The 16897-nt window shown below is 34.2% G+C and overlaps 1 protein-coding gene across 1 annotated transcript; it reads left to right on the top strand.

Moving 5' to 3' along the window:
- Nucleotides 1–1723: 1723 nt before the first annotated feature.
- Nucleotides 1724–10053, top strand: LOC120628080 (ribosomal RNA processing protein 1 homolog). Its single transcript, XM_039896291.1, has 11 exons — nt 1724–2035; nt 2623–2702; nt 3887–4036; nt 4319–4421; nt 4553–4644; nt 4970–5146; nt 5522–5643; nt 6184–6333; nt 6482–6645; nt 7357–7457; nt 7575–10053. Exons 1-11 carry the CDS (start codon nt 1834–1836, stop codon nt 8421–8423), a joined length of 2190 nt encoding a protein of 729 aa, XP_039752225.1. The 5' UTR covers nt 1724–1833; the 3' UTR covers nt 8424–10053.
- The last annotated feature ends 6844 nt before the right edge of the window (nt 10054–16897 follow it).

The following is a 16897-nucleotide window of genomic DNA, read 5'->3' as shown; positions in this document are numbered from 1 at the left end:
TGTTAAGTTTGTATGAATTTAATAAACTTAACTGTTGGTATTTCTGTATTATATTTAAACCCTAAATTCTATAATAATGATTATGAATTAATTATTGCTTTAGGTAAAGAAACTGTTGTTTCTACTCACCGCCCTGTACGTTATTAAATCGATGACGGTTTTTATGAATACAGATTTCATTCTCACCTTTTATTTCTATAAGAAGAAATTCCTGTGAATTTGTTCGCGTTTCTTTTGGGTTTTCTCGAGATATAAATATACCCTAAAACGCTGCCCACGATGCAGACTTCTATGCAAAATTTCAGCGATATAAATTAACGGTGAAGTCATGTAACAGGTAACTAACGCTGTGCAACGAGCTACTCTATGTCCGTCTCCAGCTACATATGTGCTAAATTTCAGCAATATTGGTTGGTTCTACGGTTGAGTCAAACATTAGTAACAAACAAAAAACAGAAACACTGTATTAAAATTTAGTATGGAATAATGAAGTAAAAAAGTTGAATATTTGTATTACCGACACATACATAACAGCATCGGACTATAAACGATTTTCGTAAAGCTGTATGCTTTCGTACAGACTGTACATCTTTTCAAGGTTTCCTACCCGAAGGGTAAGACTATCACTGTCAGTCCGTCAAAAAATAAAAACAAAACTTGTAATTTTAAGGGGGTCCTCACCACAAGGACCATGATTTTTGGTGTGAAGTTTTAATAACAATTCAAAATAAAGTCTGTAAACTATTCATTGATATTCATAAATAATAATATAAGGATTTTAATAATTCTGGAGGATTTTACACTATATAAAGTTGTATTGGTGTTTAAGAACAATCCGGTGTAAAGAAAAATAAAATCGAGAATTCAGCTCGTACTTTACTTCATTTAATTAGCACAAGCTGTTAAACGCGATTTCTCCCGCTGAACGAAATGTTATTTAGGCCACCTTTAGAACCTGCTATTGTGGCTTAACTATGTTATTTAGATAATCCTTCCGGATTTTTTTGTACAAAATAATGTTTACTTTAATCATGTAGTACATTATTTTGCACGGTGAAGCGGTGATAGCGAATTGGATAGGAGCTTGTCTTCCCTCCAGAGGGGCCAAGTTCGCATCTCGGCACGCACCTCTAACGTTTCTAAGTTATATGCGTTTTAAGTAATTAAAATATCACGCACTTTAACGGCGAAGAAAAACATCGTGAGGAAACCTGCATGACTGAGAGTTCTACATAATGTTCTCACAGGAGGTGAGTGTGTGTCCACCAACCCGCACTGGGCCAGCGTGGTGGACTATGGCCTTAAACCGATCATATTGTGGAAGGAGACCCGTGCTCTGTAGTAGGCCGGTAATGGGTTGATGTGATGATGATGACATAATTTTTAAGTATCATCAATAAATGATAGTTTAATTTTTTTTTTTAATTGATAAGACTTTTTAAATCTTTGAGTAAATTATTATCGTTTTTTAATTTTTCTTTTTTCGAATTAGTTTGAATCTTATTTCGTATAATCAGAAAAGATATGCACACTTTCATTGACAGTAGATTGTTTAGGAGTGTATTTTAATTATTGTAAAACAACTTATTGTGACCCACAATACTAGCATATAAATTATTATTAATTATAAAAAAAAATCCTCTATTTGTTAAAAAAAAAAATTGTTGTGTCACATCTAGGTAACGTCAATGTCTCGAGCTACGTTGTCTGTGATCATTGTCATTTGTCATATCAAATGTCAAGCGTGGTTTTACTTGAAAAATGTTATTGAATTGAATCGAATTATCCATCTAATTTACTAACGAAAATAATCTAAATCTACTTTAATTAAACATGAAACTCCCTGATAAAAAGAAAACTAAGAAGCAGAAAGAGAAAAGGAAGCCTATTACCAAACCTAAGAAAGAAAAAGTTCTGCTTGTGGCACAAGAATTTAAATTTGCACGACTTCTTTCTGGAAACGAGAAAAAAACACGCGATCGCGTGTTGAAAACGCTTAAAAAATGGCTTACGAACTGTTTTGATAAGAAGTATGGTTAGTATAATTTTGGGAAATTGATAATTTGTATTGACATGTGTAACATAACCTCAAAGGGAACAATAATGTGGATTCGGTTGTAATAAACACAACTCTGTAATGTTCTGCCTCGTTAGTGTAGTTGAAAATCATTATTGACAGCTTCTAAATTGGTTGGGTACTGTATTTTACTTGCCAGCCCCAAGATAGGAACATAGTGTTGACCACTCCATGTGCCACAGAAACCAAGCAAATTCATTGGTCACACTTCTTAGCACTAGCATTTGGATAATTAGGATATTATCTTCCCTGTGAGGGAGGCAATGGACTTTCTGCCATCGCTAATAGCAGTTAATTTTAAAATGCCAGGTTATCATACATGATATCGTTAAAATAAAGATTATGATTCTGAAACAAATGCCAAAAATATTAATACTGCTTTAATCTATAATCATAGAAGTTTACTGAAAAGAACTAAAAATATTAAAATAATATGTGCTCTCATGATACACAAATCATGAAGAAATTGACAAGGCTCAATAGTGCTATCTTCATTGAAATATTTTGTCCTGTAATATAAAAACACATGAGCCCTTATGTTTCAGAATTTAAAGAAGATGATTTTACCAGAGTGTGGAAAGGTCTATTCTATGCTGTTTGGATGTCAGACAAACCTATAGTGCAGGTAAAGTAAGATAAAAGTTAGTCAAGATAATTTATAATTTTCAAAAATATTGTTGAAAATTAAAAAATAAGCAAATATTATTGGTAAAGTTATAGTTACAAAAAATCCTACTACTGTTTGTCATTTTCAAGTATGCCAAGGCACTATCTTAATATTAAGGGCCTCGAACATGAATTTCAATCAACATGTTTAACCTGCCCCCTTGATAAACTAATGCCTGTTTTCACAAATGATAAACAAGGCAATGCCTAAATAAGTAACACCTAATCTAAGGAGGTTCCTAGGCATACATCATCTGTTGACCAATAGTTATCACTTAAGAGTTGGTGAAACATTTTTTCCATTGCTTAAATCTGTAGGCATTCAATTTAGGCGATGCCTAGGTTTAGTGAAAACTGGCTTCACAATACAGTTTAAGAAAATGATTATACTAACTCACCTTTCAATAAACAAACCTTTGACGAAATCTCAGTAATCAAATACCACATGGCATTAAGTTTGAAATAGGTGTAAGTATAGAATTTGAGGTTATGGGTAATTTGCTAACATAGGAATTGCTCAGCTTTGGGATCAGAACTGAGATCCAAAATTATATTTACTCAATTCCTTTCATACATATATTAGAAGTATGCAAGATTTTATTAGTGAGGGGTACAGAAAAGTTTTCTTTGGTACTAACTGTTCTCATGGTACTAACTAGTCCTCATGGTACTAACTAGTCTTTATGAACAAAAAGTGGATATGAGCAGTCGACTTACAAGAAATGGTCGTAAATTAGTGACATATAGTAAAGAACCTGGAGAAACCTGGAAGAAAATGGAGATGAAACAAACCAAATTGATTGCCAAATGAACAACTAGCTAGTTAATAACTCTTTTCTTAATAGCTAAGAAGTAGGCAAATGCTGCTATAATATACAAGCTCATTTAACTAGATATGTTACCTACTACTAGTCTACCTACTACTTAGCTGAGTACTTACAACTTCCTGCAATATGTGAAGTAAAACTATGCATTAAAAAGTGGCCTGTTTTGGTGCATGATCTATGTAGAGATAAGGCCACCAAATCTTATCAAAAATCCAAATGTCGTAGTCACTACAAACAGACATACTTGATAATTCAAAAGTGTTTTAGGCCTACTTGAAAAAAATGAATTTTGAGTTTGTACCTCATTCTTTTACAGGAGGACTTATGTGACAGTATTGCAGCAACCCTAGACTTGTTTCCAGCTGACCAAATTCAATATGCTATAATGATGATAAAAGCAGGCTTCAAAGTCCTTGCTACTGAGTGGTATGGAATTGATCAGCACAGAATGGATAAATTCCTAATGGTAATATTTTAATGCTTAAGACCTACTATCTTTGTAGGAACTATATCACCATCCCTCAGAAATAAGATGATAATTATCATGATATTTTTTCTGAGTCACAATTGAAAATGATTGTGTTGTTTCAGCTAAAGAATGAGCCAATGGGCTAAGATAGAATAGTAATTATTATCGAAGTTTAGAAGAGAAATTCTGTTAGTTTTGTTTGTATTGTATAGCCATAGTGTCCCTCTATCAAGGCATCCTTGTCTTCATACCTTCTTAAGTTCTATATTCTCCACACAGTTGGTGCGTCGCTATCTTCGCGGTAGTTTCCGCTGCTTGCAGAGATGTGATTGGAAGCTCAAGAGCTGCCAGATGTTTTCCAACATGCTGTGCTCTAGTGATGGTAAGTTTTTAACATATTTAGCGGTTATGAGGTTTGGGTTAGAAGCGACATAGTTGCAGAACTAAATTGTTGCCACTGCCCTTTTAAATTACATTTAGAAAATGGTTTTCAAAAAAAATTTTGTTTCGTAGGTATCCTGGCGTTAAAGACGCCACTTTACGCTCGCAATGCAGCGTCCATGATGTTGCACATCACAGACTGTTACCTAGAAGAACTATCGAAGGTATGAAAAATAAATATTACACTACACTATAACAATAGAGTGTTCTCCTCTCAAGTTTGTTGAGCCTCATATGATCAAAATACAACTACACTATCAAGATTACAGACATACAGAAAAGGCATGAGTGAATGTTTGGACGCTGCTGGCACCATTTATGAATCGCATCCGCCATTTCTTTAAAATCAAGAGTCAAATCGACGAATAGTATTTTTTTTATAATTTGTGATCAATCACCTGTAGGTATGATTTCGTGCCTAAAGTGCAGAATGAAAATATACCTGACTGTACTGACATATATAATATAGTAAATCCCATTAATTTTCAGGTATCCAAAGGTCAAATACCTGAAGAAAGCTTGGTAGCTCTCATATACCCCTTCAGCATTCAAGTGTGCGGGGGTGACAGCACACTTGCTATTACTTGTAGAAGACTATTGACTTCTTTGGTTCAACAAAGTGAGCTTGGATTAGAGTATGATATTGCTACATCTGCCTGGAAAAAGGTATATTTATTAAGAGCTTTTCTGTGTATTCATTCCATGTCATTTGTTAAAGGCGCTTCTAATGAAATTTTTGGAATCCTTTGTGTGATTTTTAAGTTTCTCATGTTCTTTAAATGCAAATAAGATTGAACTGATATTGATAAAAATATGTACTTAATCTTTGTGATAAGAAAATACTAAATTGTTTAACATATTTGGTAAAGATCTGACAAAGATCTTTAGGTATTAGCATTATATTATTTAAGGGAAGGACAAATCACTTGCATCAATGTAATAGTGTCACAATCAGAATACTTTTAAACATTAGCTACTAGTGCAGTACTAAAAACCCTAATTAACAAGAAAAGTTTTAATGATATATTTTTGTTTATTTAGTTGGGATGTCCCGCTGGTGGTCCCGAAGCTCTAGAGCGTGTCTCAGATGACGAAACTGATGATGATGATGAGTATGAAAACGGACAAGCTGACGAATCTATGGAAAATGGTGATGAAAACGAGTGAGTAGAGTTAAGTTACTGGGAGATAAATCTAAAAAAAACATCAGTACATAACCAAAACCAGCTTTACTTATTAAAGCAGGCGGTACGATCTTGAGCCTTTCTGAATGAGGGTGCATTCGGGTCGGTACTCTTCCTCTGCTACACTTAAACAATCAGGCCTTTCCGTTGCCACATGGCCAAAAAGAAAGAGCTATCTTTGAGCACATAGACTACGATGGTGACGACGATGTTATAAATCTTAAGCTCCTCCGGGACAGATGTTTATTAAAACAATAAGGATCCTAAATCCCTCCCTCCCCAATTAGTTAGTGAGGAGTCTTGTGCCCTCCACGGCTGTATAGTTCAATTCAAACTTTGTCATAGCGTAAGTTACCAGCGGATGTAGCTTCGCCAGGGTACCGTCGCGCTGATTGGCTGATACCGAATATCGAATCCTGCGCATCAAAACAAATAAAATTCTGGAAGCCATAAAATTTAATCCTATGATAATATTCATGTCGATTAATAATTATTCTTCAATGTATGTATGTATTGTAGGTCGCTTCCTCTAGATCCTCGAGCGGGTCGTGTGAATGTTAGTTTGGAGCCACTTCCTGTACCGGCCAAGCTTTTAGCTGAACAACTAAGAGAATTAATGACAACATCCTCATCCAAGGCATACAAACGAGCAAAAATTTGTTTAGAACGGTGAGTTGTTTTAGAAATGTTAACTTCCCCATCAAATCTTTGTTTTCCTTTTTTTTTGTTAATGAAGTTTTAAACCTGTGACCACTAATTGTTTGATATGATGATGATAAAACATGTCTTGAATTCTGTCCACCATATTGAATTTCAGTTTCGAAGATCTAAGTCGCAACCAGTATCCGCTCCGAGTGCCGGCCTCAGACGCAGCGGGGCTGGAACCGAACCTGGACCGCGGCGAGCCGATACGAGCAGCCACACGGCTGCGTGCGTTGGAGAAACAGCTCGTCAAACAATCGGACGAGCTCGCCTTACGAGGTCACTATGAAAATAAACATTTTGTTTTTCTTCCCCACTAACACTTAGCCCTTTTAATCAAAATACTTTAAATATAGAAAGTTTTCTTGCGTATTAGATTTTTATGGCGTTACTTTATAGGCATTCACTGTTTTCGAGTGGAGGTTCAAGTTATCCCGATACCCTCCTCGTTAGCGCAGGAGCCCCAGTAATCGGTGGGGGTGGTTGGTAGACGTCCAGGAAGTGTACAACAGGTACACCGGCCGTCTAACAAAGCCAACAAGAGGGACATGCCGTGGTGGTTTTCAGTATGGGTGATACCCCCTTTAGAAAATGTTTGAATGATGAACATGAATGTTTTTGAGTCCCTGGGTATTTATCTGTATATTATAAGTATTTATTCATATTATTTAATATATAAGTATTTATTCATCAGTCATTTTAGTCATAACTACGCCTTGGGGCTAGATGGCGATGTGTGTATTGCTGTTTTATATTTATTTATTACTTGAACAAGAGATTGATTTGGTAAGAGAATGATTTTTGTGGGTTAATTAAGTATTAAGTGTGAATTTTGTAATTACGCGGTATTCTTAGCTAAGCGAAGTTTTGCTAGTTCAGTTTTATACACACGTACCAATTCATTCAAATGTATCACTCAAACTTTCTTTTCAATTTTATCTTATATTTGCATAACCTATATCATTGTCATAATTAAATTTTTTGTTGTAGGTCTTAGTCGAAAACACCGTAAAAGACTTCTTGCGAAAAGTAGGTCTGGTGTGAACATCGTGGATGAAATCTCTTCTGAAACAACTCCATTAGATACCACTGTAAGTGTTAAATTATAATTAAGCTTGTGACGTTTCATCAAAACCAATAATAATAGAATGCCATATTATTTTTTACATTTTCCAATATTGAGTTTGTAACATAATATGTTGTTTTAGAATGGCGACTGGCAAGTGGAAACAACGAAACCAGAGGAAAAAGCTAAGAAAAACGATTCCAATAAAGAAAATAAGGCAGTTGACAAGAAAAATAATAGAAAACGAAAACTTAAAGACAAAAATAGTGTTGAGCTCAGTAAAAAACCTAAAGTCGACGAAAACAATAAACCAAAACATATCAAAAGTAAGAAAAATAGTAAAGTTAATAAGAAACTTCTAACCAATAGTGAAGATAGCAAAAAAATAGTTAAAACAGAAAATGTTAAAAAGGAAAACAAAAATAACAAAAATATATTAAATAAGGAAAACAAAAATAACAAAATTGTATTAATTAAGGAGACTAATAAAGTTTCGAATAGTGATAAGAGTAAGGAATTTAATAAGTTGTCAGATAGTGATGAGGTGAAAAAACTATCAGTTAATAAGAGTAAGAAAATAACAACAACACAAGACAAAGTATTAAACTTTAAAACAAACAAACAGACAAATGAAGTTGCTAATATAAAAAAACAAAAAGTTTTGAATCCTAAAGAGTTGAAAGCAAATAAAAAAACGGAACCGCACCTTGTAGTGAATAAGGTAAAAAACTACCAGAAGCAAGTAAATGGCAAAATAAAAAAAGACGGTAGCCCAAAGAAAAGGGTTAATATAGAAACGCCGAAAAAGGTGAAGTTTGTGCTGAAGAATAACGGCATGCAAGGAACGGTCGATTATTACAAAAGTGTTAGACAAAGTCCGAGTATCCCGTTTGACAGTAGCAAACAGCCGAACAAAACGAACTTGAAACCTTCCACGCCATCTCCTATCAATCCGTTCTTTAAGAAGAAATTAAAATTAAAATCACTTTGATGACTTTATCTTTTGTTGAAACTTCATTTACACTACAGTTAATATTAGGTTTATTTTTCAGTTATTGGTATTTAATTATGCTTGTTTTACATTTCTAAATGTATCATTTGTTACTAGGACTATGAATTGAATGACGCTGCCAGTTCTGAATCTTAAAAATATAAAAACAAACATTTGTAATTAATAAAACATCTTATTTTAAAGGCTGTATTAGTTTTATCAAAGTAAATTTTAGAATCCTTCAACCCAAGCCTTAAATTGATTCTTCGGAAACATATGTCAGTTGCCAGTTCTTTTCAGAACTGGCAACTGACATATGTTTCCCCCTTTTATACATTCTGTTTTGTATATGTACGTTGAGATATTTTTGTAAGTTGTCGTTATTTTTATATTTTGTAAAGTACCTAATGGTGTCAATTCTGTTATATATAACTTAAACTTAACTAAATTACAGGAACGAAAAACTATACCTTCACTAGCACAACTATTATTCCTGTAAATTAAGGACCTATTTATTTGTTTACAACATAATTAGCAGCAATACAATTAAATCTAACGATATAAAAGATGTTAGCCGTCGAATGTCCATAGAATCCTTTAAGTTTACCTCAAACCTATTTATTCACTATTTACTACTGACAATTAAATGTTAAAATGGTTTTAATTTTGATAACGCGTCTTGCATGCAAAACCCGAATAAGACTAACATTTTTTGTTTTGCTCATAATGCTCAAGATATATTATATTTTGTACCTAAGGACGAGAGAAAATATTTTGACTTTACATACATGTGACACTTGTTTACGGTGATGTGTGTCAAATGTCAATCATGATAGTTTTTTTTTATAACGAATGTGTATCACGGACATTTTGGATGGTTTACAAATTTATTTTGCTGCTGAAAACTGAACCAGCGGAGTCCCTTCGAAACATTTATTTTGAGATATTCAAGTAGTGAATAAACGGAATAAAAATAATATCGTGTTTCCTTTGATGGTGCAGGAATGTTTATGTGGAATGCACTAAACATCCGCTTGCTAGTTTTTCAGCTCTTTGGCTATTTTTATGTCTAACGTAAATTAAAAATTTATTTATTTTAACTGCAACTGCAACTTCAATCTGTCTGTCTATCTGTCCTCTGCGTCCAATACCTGATAATAATGAAAATTCTAGAAATGAATAAATTAATTCTAGACAGTTCTGCAATCATTATCGGTGACATTTGCGCGGCGGTGAGCATAGGAATTTAATTCGATCAGCGTTTTAGAAGTGCATTATTTTTTATATAACTACTAAACTGTATTTACATTAAATATTGCGCAGAGATATAGGATATGAATCACTAAAGGAGCCGCCTTCGTAGCACTAAAAATAGTCACTGTGTATAAAAAAAAAACTGAAAATGATGAAGAAATGTTCTATTTATGGCAAAATATAAGATTTAAGGTAGTTCATTCTAATATTTTGTTATTTGGTATTCAGCATATGGTGAACAGTGTAAAAATTATGCTACCAGTAGCATATTTTAATTATAACGGTGCTATGTCGAAACTGCTAGTGTTTCTTAGCACAATTTGTTATGTTATTATGACTATGTATTGAATAATGAAATAAAATGTTTTTTAAATAATTGGAATTCTTACTTGACGTTGCATCCTCTCACTTATGTACTATTTAAGTTATGACGACGTCTGTGTCAGTTCTGTGTCCTAACCTAACTCTTAACGAAATAAATAAATAGTCAATCTAATGTAATTTCTTCAGATCGCAGATTGTATCAAGTAGTCCTTACCCATAACTAGCTGTGATGAACTAGTGTTTAGGTATTTAGACTTCCTTTCGCTTTCGGGATTCGATCCCTTTTAACTTTTAGGATTATGTGCGTTTTTAAATTGAAGCAATTAAAATGTTACTAACTTTAACAGTGAAGGATACCTGCAAGACAGAGTTCTCCAAAACGTTCTCAAAGGCGTGTGAAGTCTACCAATCCGCACTTGGCCAGCGTGGTGAAATACGCCCATCCCATTGTGAGACTCATGCCTTGCTCATGGAGTGGGTCGGTAATGGGATGATGATCTATAATTAAAAGGAAGAGTAGGAGTAGGAAAATCATCTACATATACCAAACACAACACTACTAAATTCATTTTGTCATCTTGGTTTGGAGCGTTAGCTTTTTTAGGGTGTGAGAGAATGAGATGCGAATCTCCTGCACTATGGTTATGTTAACGAAGAACTAGATTTGCTGACATTCAAATAAAAACTAACTGGAATATGGCGGAACTTCCGTCATAAAAGTTACGCTGTGGCAGGACACCATACAAGACCAGCTATGCCGATAGTTGCTAGAGTGACGTAGTACTTATATTGTGATAAATGCTTCTGAAGTTTGGTCTCTATAAAACAGATATAAGCGTCTGGACATTTTCCATCTCAAGTGTTATAATGCGAGTTAAGTGGCAGGATAAAAATTTGAAATTACAAACTCTGAAAATCTGAGGAGATCGAGACTGGACGGCATGGAAGCTTTGATATTGAAAGGTCAAAAAAATACGTACGTATGTATCTGAGGGACATACAATTTTTTCAAGTTAAAACACAGAGCAATTACTAAATACATATAAGAATGAAGTAAATCACATCTCATTCACTATCGAAGTAGGTAAATACGCATAATTAATACTCTTGCCACATAGTGTTTATAATGTACGTAGGCTGTAAGTATATAAATACATTTGACTTTTCGGCTTATGATAACATTGTTTATAGTTAGGCTTAGGCGATAATGACATGGGTAGCAGGTAAACCTAATGTAACAGGTAAACCCTGGTAGGTTTTCCAAGCTATAATCGCAACAATTTAGACCATATTTTATAATTGGGCCGTTTGGTACGTGGGCGGAGTGTTAGCGCGGTACGTGCCCGATTGCTCTGTCGATGTACCGTGGCCAAGGATACCTGGTCTGCTGGCGACGGCGAGGCTTGAGAAGCCTCCGTGGTGTCCGACATGCGCGCATTCGTCGACATTGGTAAATACGGTGTGTTTGTAGTCAGAGAGGTTACCGAACTTTCGGTTTTATCACAACCGACTCCAACCGCCCACGAATAACGTTGCGGTTTGATTGAGATCATCTGATCGACGTGATTAATTTGACGTGGTTAATTGGAAGTGAAACACAAAGGCATGGAACTGAGACCGACTTTATTTGACATTTAATTTTTTGACTACCTACATATATTTTTATACTGATACTTACATTACAAGATGGTGTGGACATTAGGCTTCCAAAAGCAGCTTTTTACAATGAGCTCAGTTCTGGTAAACGAATGAGGTTGTCAGTATTTACTTGTTCTTTAAGGATGTTCTAAAACGCTAACATCATGCAACATAGTTTGGATCAATTGAGAGGCAGACTGCTGTGGAAAGGTCTATATGGCGCAAACTGATAAGTGACCAATGTAAAGCTTTTGAAAAGAAACGTCTAGAACACCTCGACTCCCTATACCTACATAATATACTTACTAACAGCGGTCAACTCTACTGCGGGTCGGGCAATCGAAATTTTATAATTATATTTGGCTACGCTAGCCATATCTGCGCACACTCCAGATGATGAGGCCAACGTGTCGCAGTTTCCGCGACACGTCATGGAGGACATAATGTTGTGATAGCGTTGCGTTTTCTAGGTCTTTTGAGTGAGGTTTTACATGCAGATCAGTTATTTCATAGGGGGCATATCAACTTCTTTGTAGTTACTAAATGGAGCAGAACAAGCATATCCATGAACTCGTTCATTAGGCCAGACTTCAGGACAGTGCCTACTAGATCTGCTAAACCATTTATATTTGTAGGAAAGTAAGTCAAGCATCACGGCTTACCTAGAGGTCTTTATTGCACTAATTACAGTGCAAACAAAATATGGAATAACAAGGAATAAAACAACATTTGAAATGGGCAAAGGCGGTCCTATCGCTTTAAGTGATCTCCTCGAGACAACCCTTGATGCAAGAATCAAGTAAGGGAAGACGCTACAGTTTTCTCTGTGCAACAGGTTGCTTACAGACACTTACCTACTTACAGGGTGTATGTATCCTCGAACCTTGAACAGCTTTAATTCTTGTAAACTAAGGTACTTGCGGTAAACAAGGGCCACCTTAATTTAAAGCTTATAAAATGGTATAAATTTAAAAATAAAACTAAATTTGAAATCACAAGACAAATATTTGAAGATTCATTCATCTAAAACCGTACAAATATTACTGTTATTATCACATTTTCGATAAAAAATTACGTTTTTTTAAAACCTTAGCTTTGGTCCTTATTGAAATAAATGTGTTACAAATGTGTTTTTGTGGCAATGGACCTTGATAGACACCGGCTCTTTCTACCCGCAGGTACCTTATATCTGCATTTTTTAAATATACCTATATATAAAAAAATATTGAATGATGATGACAGTGATTAACTCTTACTCATATTTAAGTATGTTTTAGTATATATTAGTTTATTATTTTTTATATTTATTATTATTAATATTTTATGTGTGTAATCTAGATAAGTATTAGTGTGTAATTGTTCGTAAGTATGTATATAATAATAATACACCCCACCAATCGGTTTCCCTTGGTTTTCCTAATCATAAGGTTGCCTGGAAGAGATCGCTACTAAGCGATAAGGCCGCCCTTTGTATCCTACTTTTTAAGTTTATTTTTGTTGTGTCCATTGTTTTTTTTTTTACTATTTGTGGTTTACAAATAAAGTGTATAAATAAAAAAAATGATGTGGTATACAGTGGGGCTTGCCTAGAAATTTCATACGTTTTTATTTAGATTTCCATAATGTAGCTACCGAGAAGACTAAAGCCGGAAGAGCATTTAAGATCTTTGAAAACTAATAGTAGCTTTTATAGCTCGTTCTAGGAACTACTGCCTTCATACTTATTTCGGCCGCCAAGTAACATTGCTCTATGAAGAGCGTGATCGCTTGGCGCAAAGGGCGGCACTTTGAAGGAAGTTTTCCTTGCATGACCAACGTTGCTCTGATCGTTTCCCACTTGCCATCAGTTGGGTCGTCAACTATGGGCCTCATAAGAAGATTTAGACTCAGCGGGCGATGGAAAGAGCTACGATAGGAGTATCTCTACGTCATCAAATCAGATTGACGACATCCGTAGAAGAATTAGAGTTACAGACTCAACGAGTCGTGAAGCTGAAGTGATTATGGGCTGAGCACATAGCTCGGAGAACGTTGCACGTTGGGGTCCTAAGGTGTTGGAATCAGGAATGGCAGCCCCGCGCTGGGAGTCGCCGGAATGTAAGCGACCCAGGATCATGTATTTTAGAACGCCCTACAAAATATCTATCTCCAACAGTGAACGACAATCGGTTGAAGTGATGATCTGCTTAGCTCATCAACACCTAAAGCTATAAAAGTAATAATTTACGGAAATTATTACTTTTGTAGCCATCATTGAAAGCTAAATGAAACATAGATCGCGTACGTTTCAATGGGCTATCAACTAAGAGTTCATAACAGTAAATACCCATACGATATCTCGGTGTTCGATAGTGGAAAGGAGGGACAGGTATAAGTAAGGAGTGCATCAATAAAACACTATATTTATAACTGTGTATATAATATGTTTCTACACTGCTTTTCATTATATTTACACCTATTATTATATCATTTTTACATTTGTCTTAGCTAACGATAATATAAACGCCATAGACTTTAAACGCGATCGTTAGATTTTATTAATATTCATATAAAAACTACATGCACGTGCTACCAAAGGAACTTAATATCGATTTGCATTTACAGTTTTAAAAAAAACCGCCTCTACAGTCTATGGTCATTGATGCTGGTCACATCGAAGTTTTTTAAGCAAAACATATTTATTATTACTATAATATTTATTATGTAAACTAATGGCATTCATAGTGACAGAGAAAGACAACATTCTTTATATAGAGCTGTGACGTTTTATTGCTTTATCTCTCGATATGCAAGGTGTTGTCTTTTTCTATCAGAACACAAACCAAAAATATTGCAATTCCTTATCTAAGCTTGGCAAACATATCACCGTAGGTAAATCGCCCATTTCCATACCTCTACGGTTGAAGGTTTTCTGGTTACCGAACTTTGCCTACATCGATAAACAACATATCCTTCAAACTTAAAAAAATCGCAGTGTTTCAGTACGTTAAAACATAGCCAAGCTTACAATATTTACAGTGTAGATTACAATCAGTCACGGTTCACAAATGCCTAAGCGTCTACTGTATTATTTAATTATATAAATCCATGGGTGCTCATTTAAGCTGGAGCTGGCGTCCGTCGACCGCAAACAATATTTTGTCTTGGGCACGCCAAATTATTATTTTGCTACAGTACAACTACTTTGATAGGTTAATAGCCCTCCCCGCGTTAACTAAGGGATGTTACTTTGTATTTTATAGTTTAAGAACCACGTGGGTACTGATAGACGTAAACTTGCAACTCGACCCAATGCCACCTAGTGCAAACCGCGCGTTCTAGCTACACAGATTGAATAAAAACTTATATGAATTTGTCATGATCTCCTAAACTATGCATTTTAAAAATATGCTGTAAAATTGTATTGATAATAAAATCATTGTTTTTTGTAAGGAATAAAAACACTACGCACGTCTACGATTAAAAAGTACCTTTTAATTTTTATGTAATTTTAGACAAATGTTATATTTATAAAAGACAGGTATTTGATTGCGCGGACTTTTCTTTATATTGACTAAAGGAGCAATATTGTTATAGTACATGTAGTGTACGTACGACGTACCATTTTGTCAGCGTACGGGAATAACGCTTTTACTTGAAGCTTTCTTTACAAAAACCATTATCAAGGCTGTAATCTTGACCAATATTACTGAGATAAAATACGCTATTCATTACTCGCTGAGAACGTAGCTTTCTAAGAATTTTGACATCGGTAATGTAGTTTAAGTTGATACGTAACATACCCAAACTCAATTCTTTCCTCTTTATAATATTAATAAGTAAATATACCAATCTGCGCCAACTTTATTGGTAGGCGCAAAATATTTTTGCTAACCATGGTACAAAGTATTTACGCGCAAAAAAATTTAAACGATGACGTCATCGGCTACTAGCAAACTCTCAGAGCGGGTAAGCTTTAGTTTCTTGTTGTATTACAAATCTCCCAAAGGCTATATTTCGCTCCTTATCCAAAATTAAGGACCTGCAACTCCGCTACAGGAGAACAGTTTACAGTTAACAAGTATCTACAATAACAATGTTACCGAATTTTAAAATAAGTATACACATATCCTAACTAACCATTAGGTTAAAGGAAAACAATGATATAATATATGAACATTAGCTAAAATTGTAAACAGACAAATTAAAAAACTTGGTGTTTACAATCGTTTTAAGGCGTACTGTTAAGCGCTTAAGAATATAATGGGCATAACCAATAAAAGTGGTAGTACTGTAACTTAAAGAGAGAAACGTAAGTTGTTTACTATCGTCTTGCGTCTCTTTCTATTTGTTATTATTCTAGTCTAGAATAAAATTTACATGGCAAAATAAACATCTAAAAATCTCTTTTAGATATATAAATATATATGTATATATTTATATCGCCTATCTAATCCTTAAGGATGCAATATATTTAAAATACAACTTTTTACACTTCCATACCTTTTATTGCTAACAAGCAATATTCATTCAAACTCTAATCCTCTACGTGTCCAAATAATTATAAATTCATTTTAACCGTTATACATGTATATATACACATTTAAGCATGTATTTCAACGATAAACTTATCAGATTCTAATATTTCACCTATAATTTGGCTCAGTTTGGTCATGATTCACGTCATTAAGGAAAATAACTTTTAAGTACTAAGTACAAAAAACTATTTTTTTAATAAATAAAGCTCGAAAATAATCTAACAAAATATAAACAAGAGAAATTATGATTTGGTACTCTAAAAAAATATTAATATAATTTTGCAATTTAACTGAATATGTATGTGTAAGATTTTTTCTTTTAAACATTGAAAAAACCAAATTATAGATAAAAATAGTAGATAACATTATTTCTTAAATTTATTTAGAATGGACTTGACATAAAAATTGTATATTAATTGTATGAATTAATAAGGTCCAATTACTTAATTTTATTTATTACTAATTGGACCGCATTAATTAATTAATTCAAGAGTCCATTCGAAATTGCCTACATAAAGGCATATAAATAAATAATAATAATATATAGTTTTTGCAACATGTGCGAAATTCCATCGATACAATCGCGAGTTGAATTTAGGCTTTCGCATACCATATCCAGTTGACGCCGACTTGGCACCAACTCCATTTAAATGCGATCATGGAAAAGTGATCTATATGTGTTATAAAAACTGTTAAAACACTTGTAACTATTCACAGTCCGTTTCCCACAAAGTCGACAAC

Source organism: Pararge aegeria, chromosome 12 (genome assembly GCF_905163445.1).
Source record: "Pararge aegeria chromosome 12, ilParAegt1.1, whole genome shotgun sequence".
NCBI lineage: Eukaryota > Metazoa > Arthropoda > Insecta > Lepidoptera > Nymphalidae > Pararge > Pararge aegeria.
The sequence above is the reverse complement of the archived record's forward strand: the minus strand, read 5'-3'. Positions and strand labels throughout refer to the sequence as shown.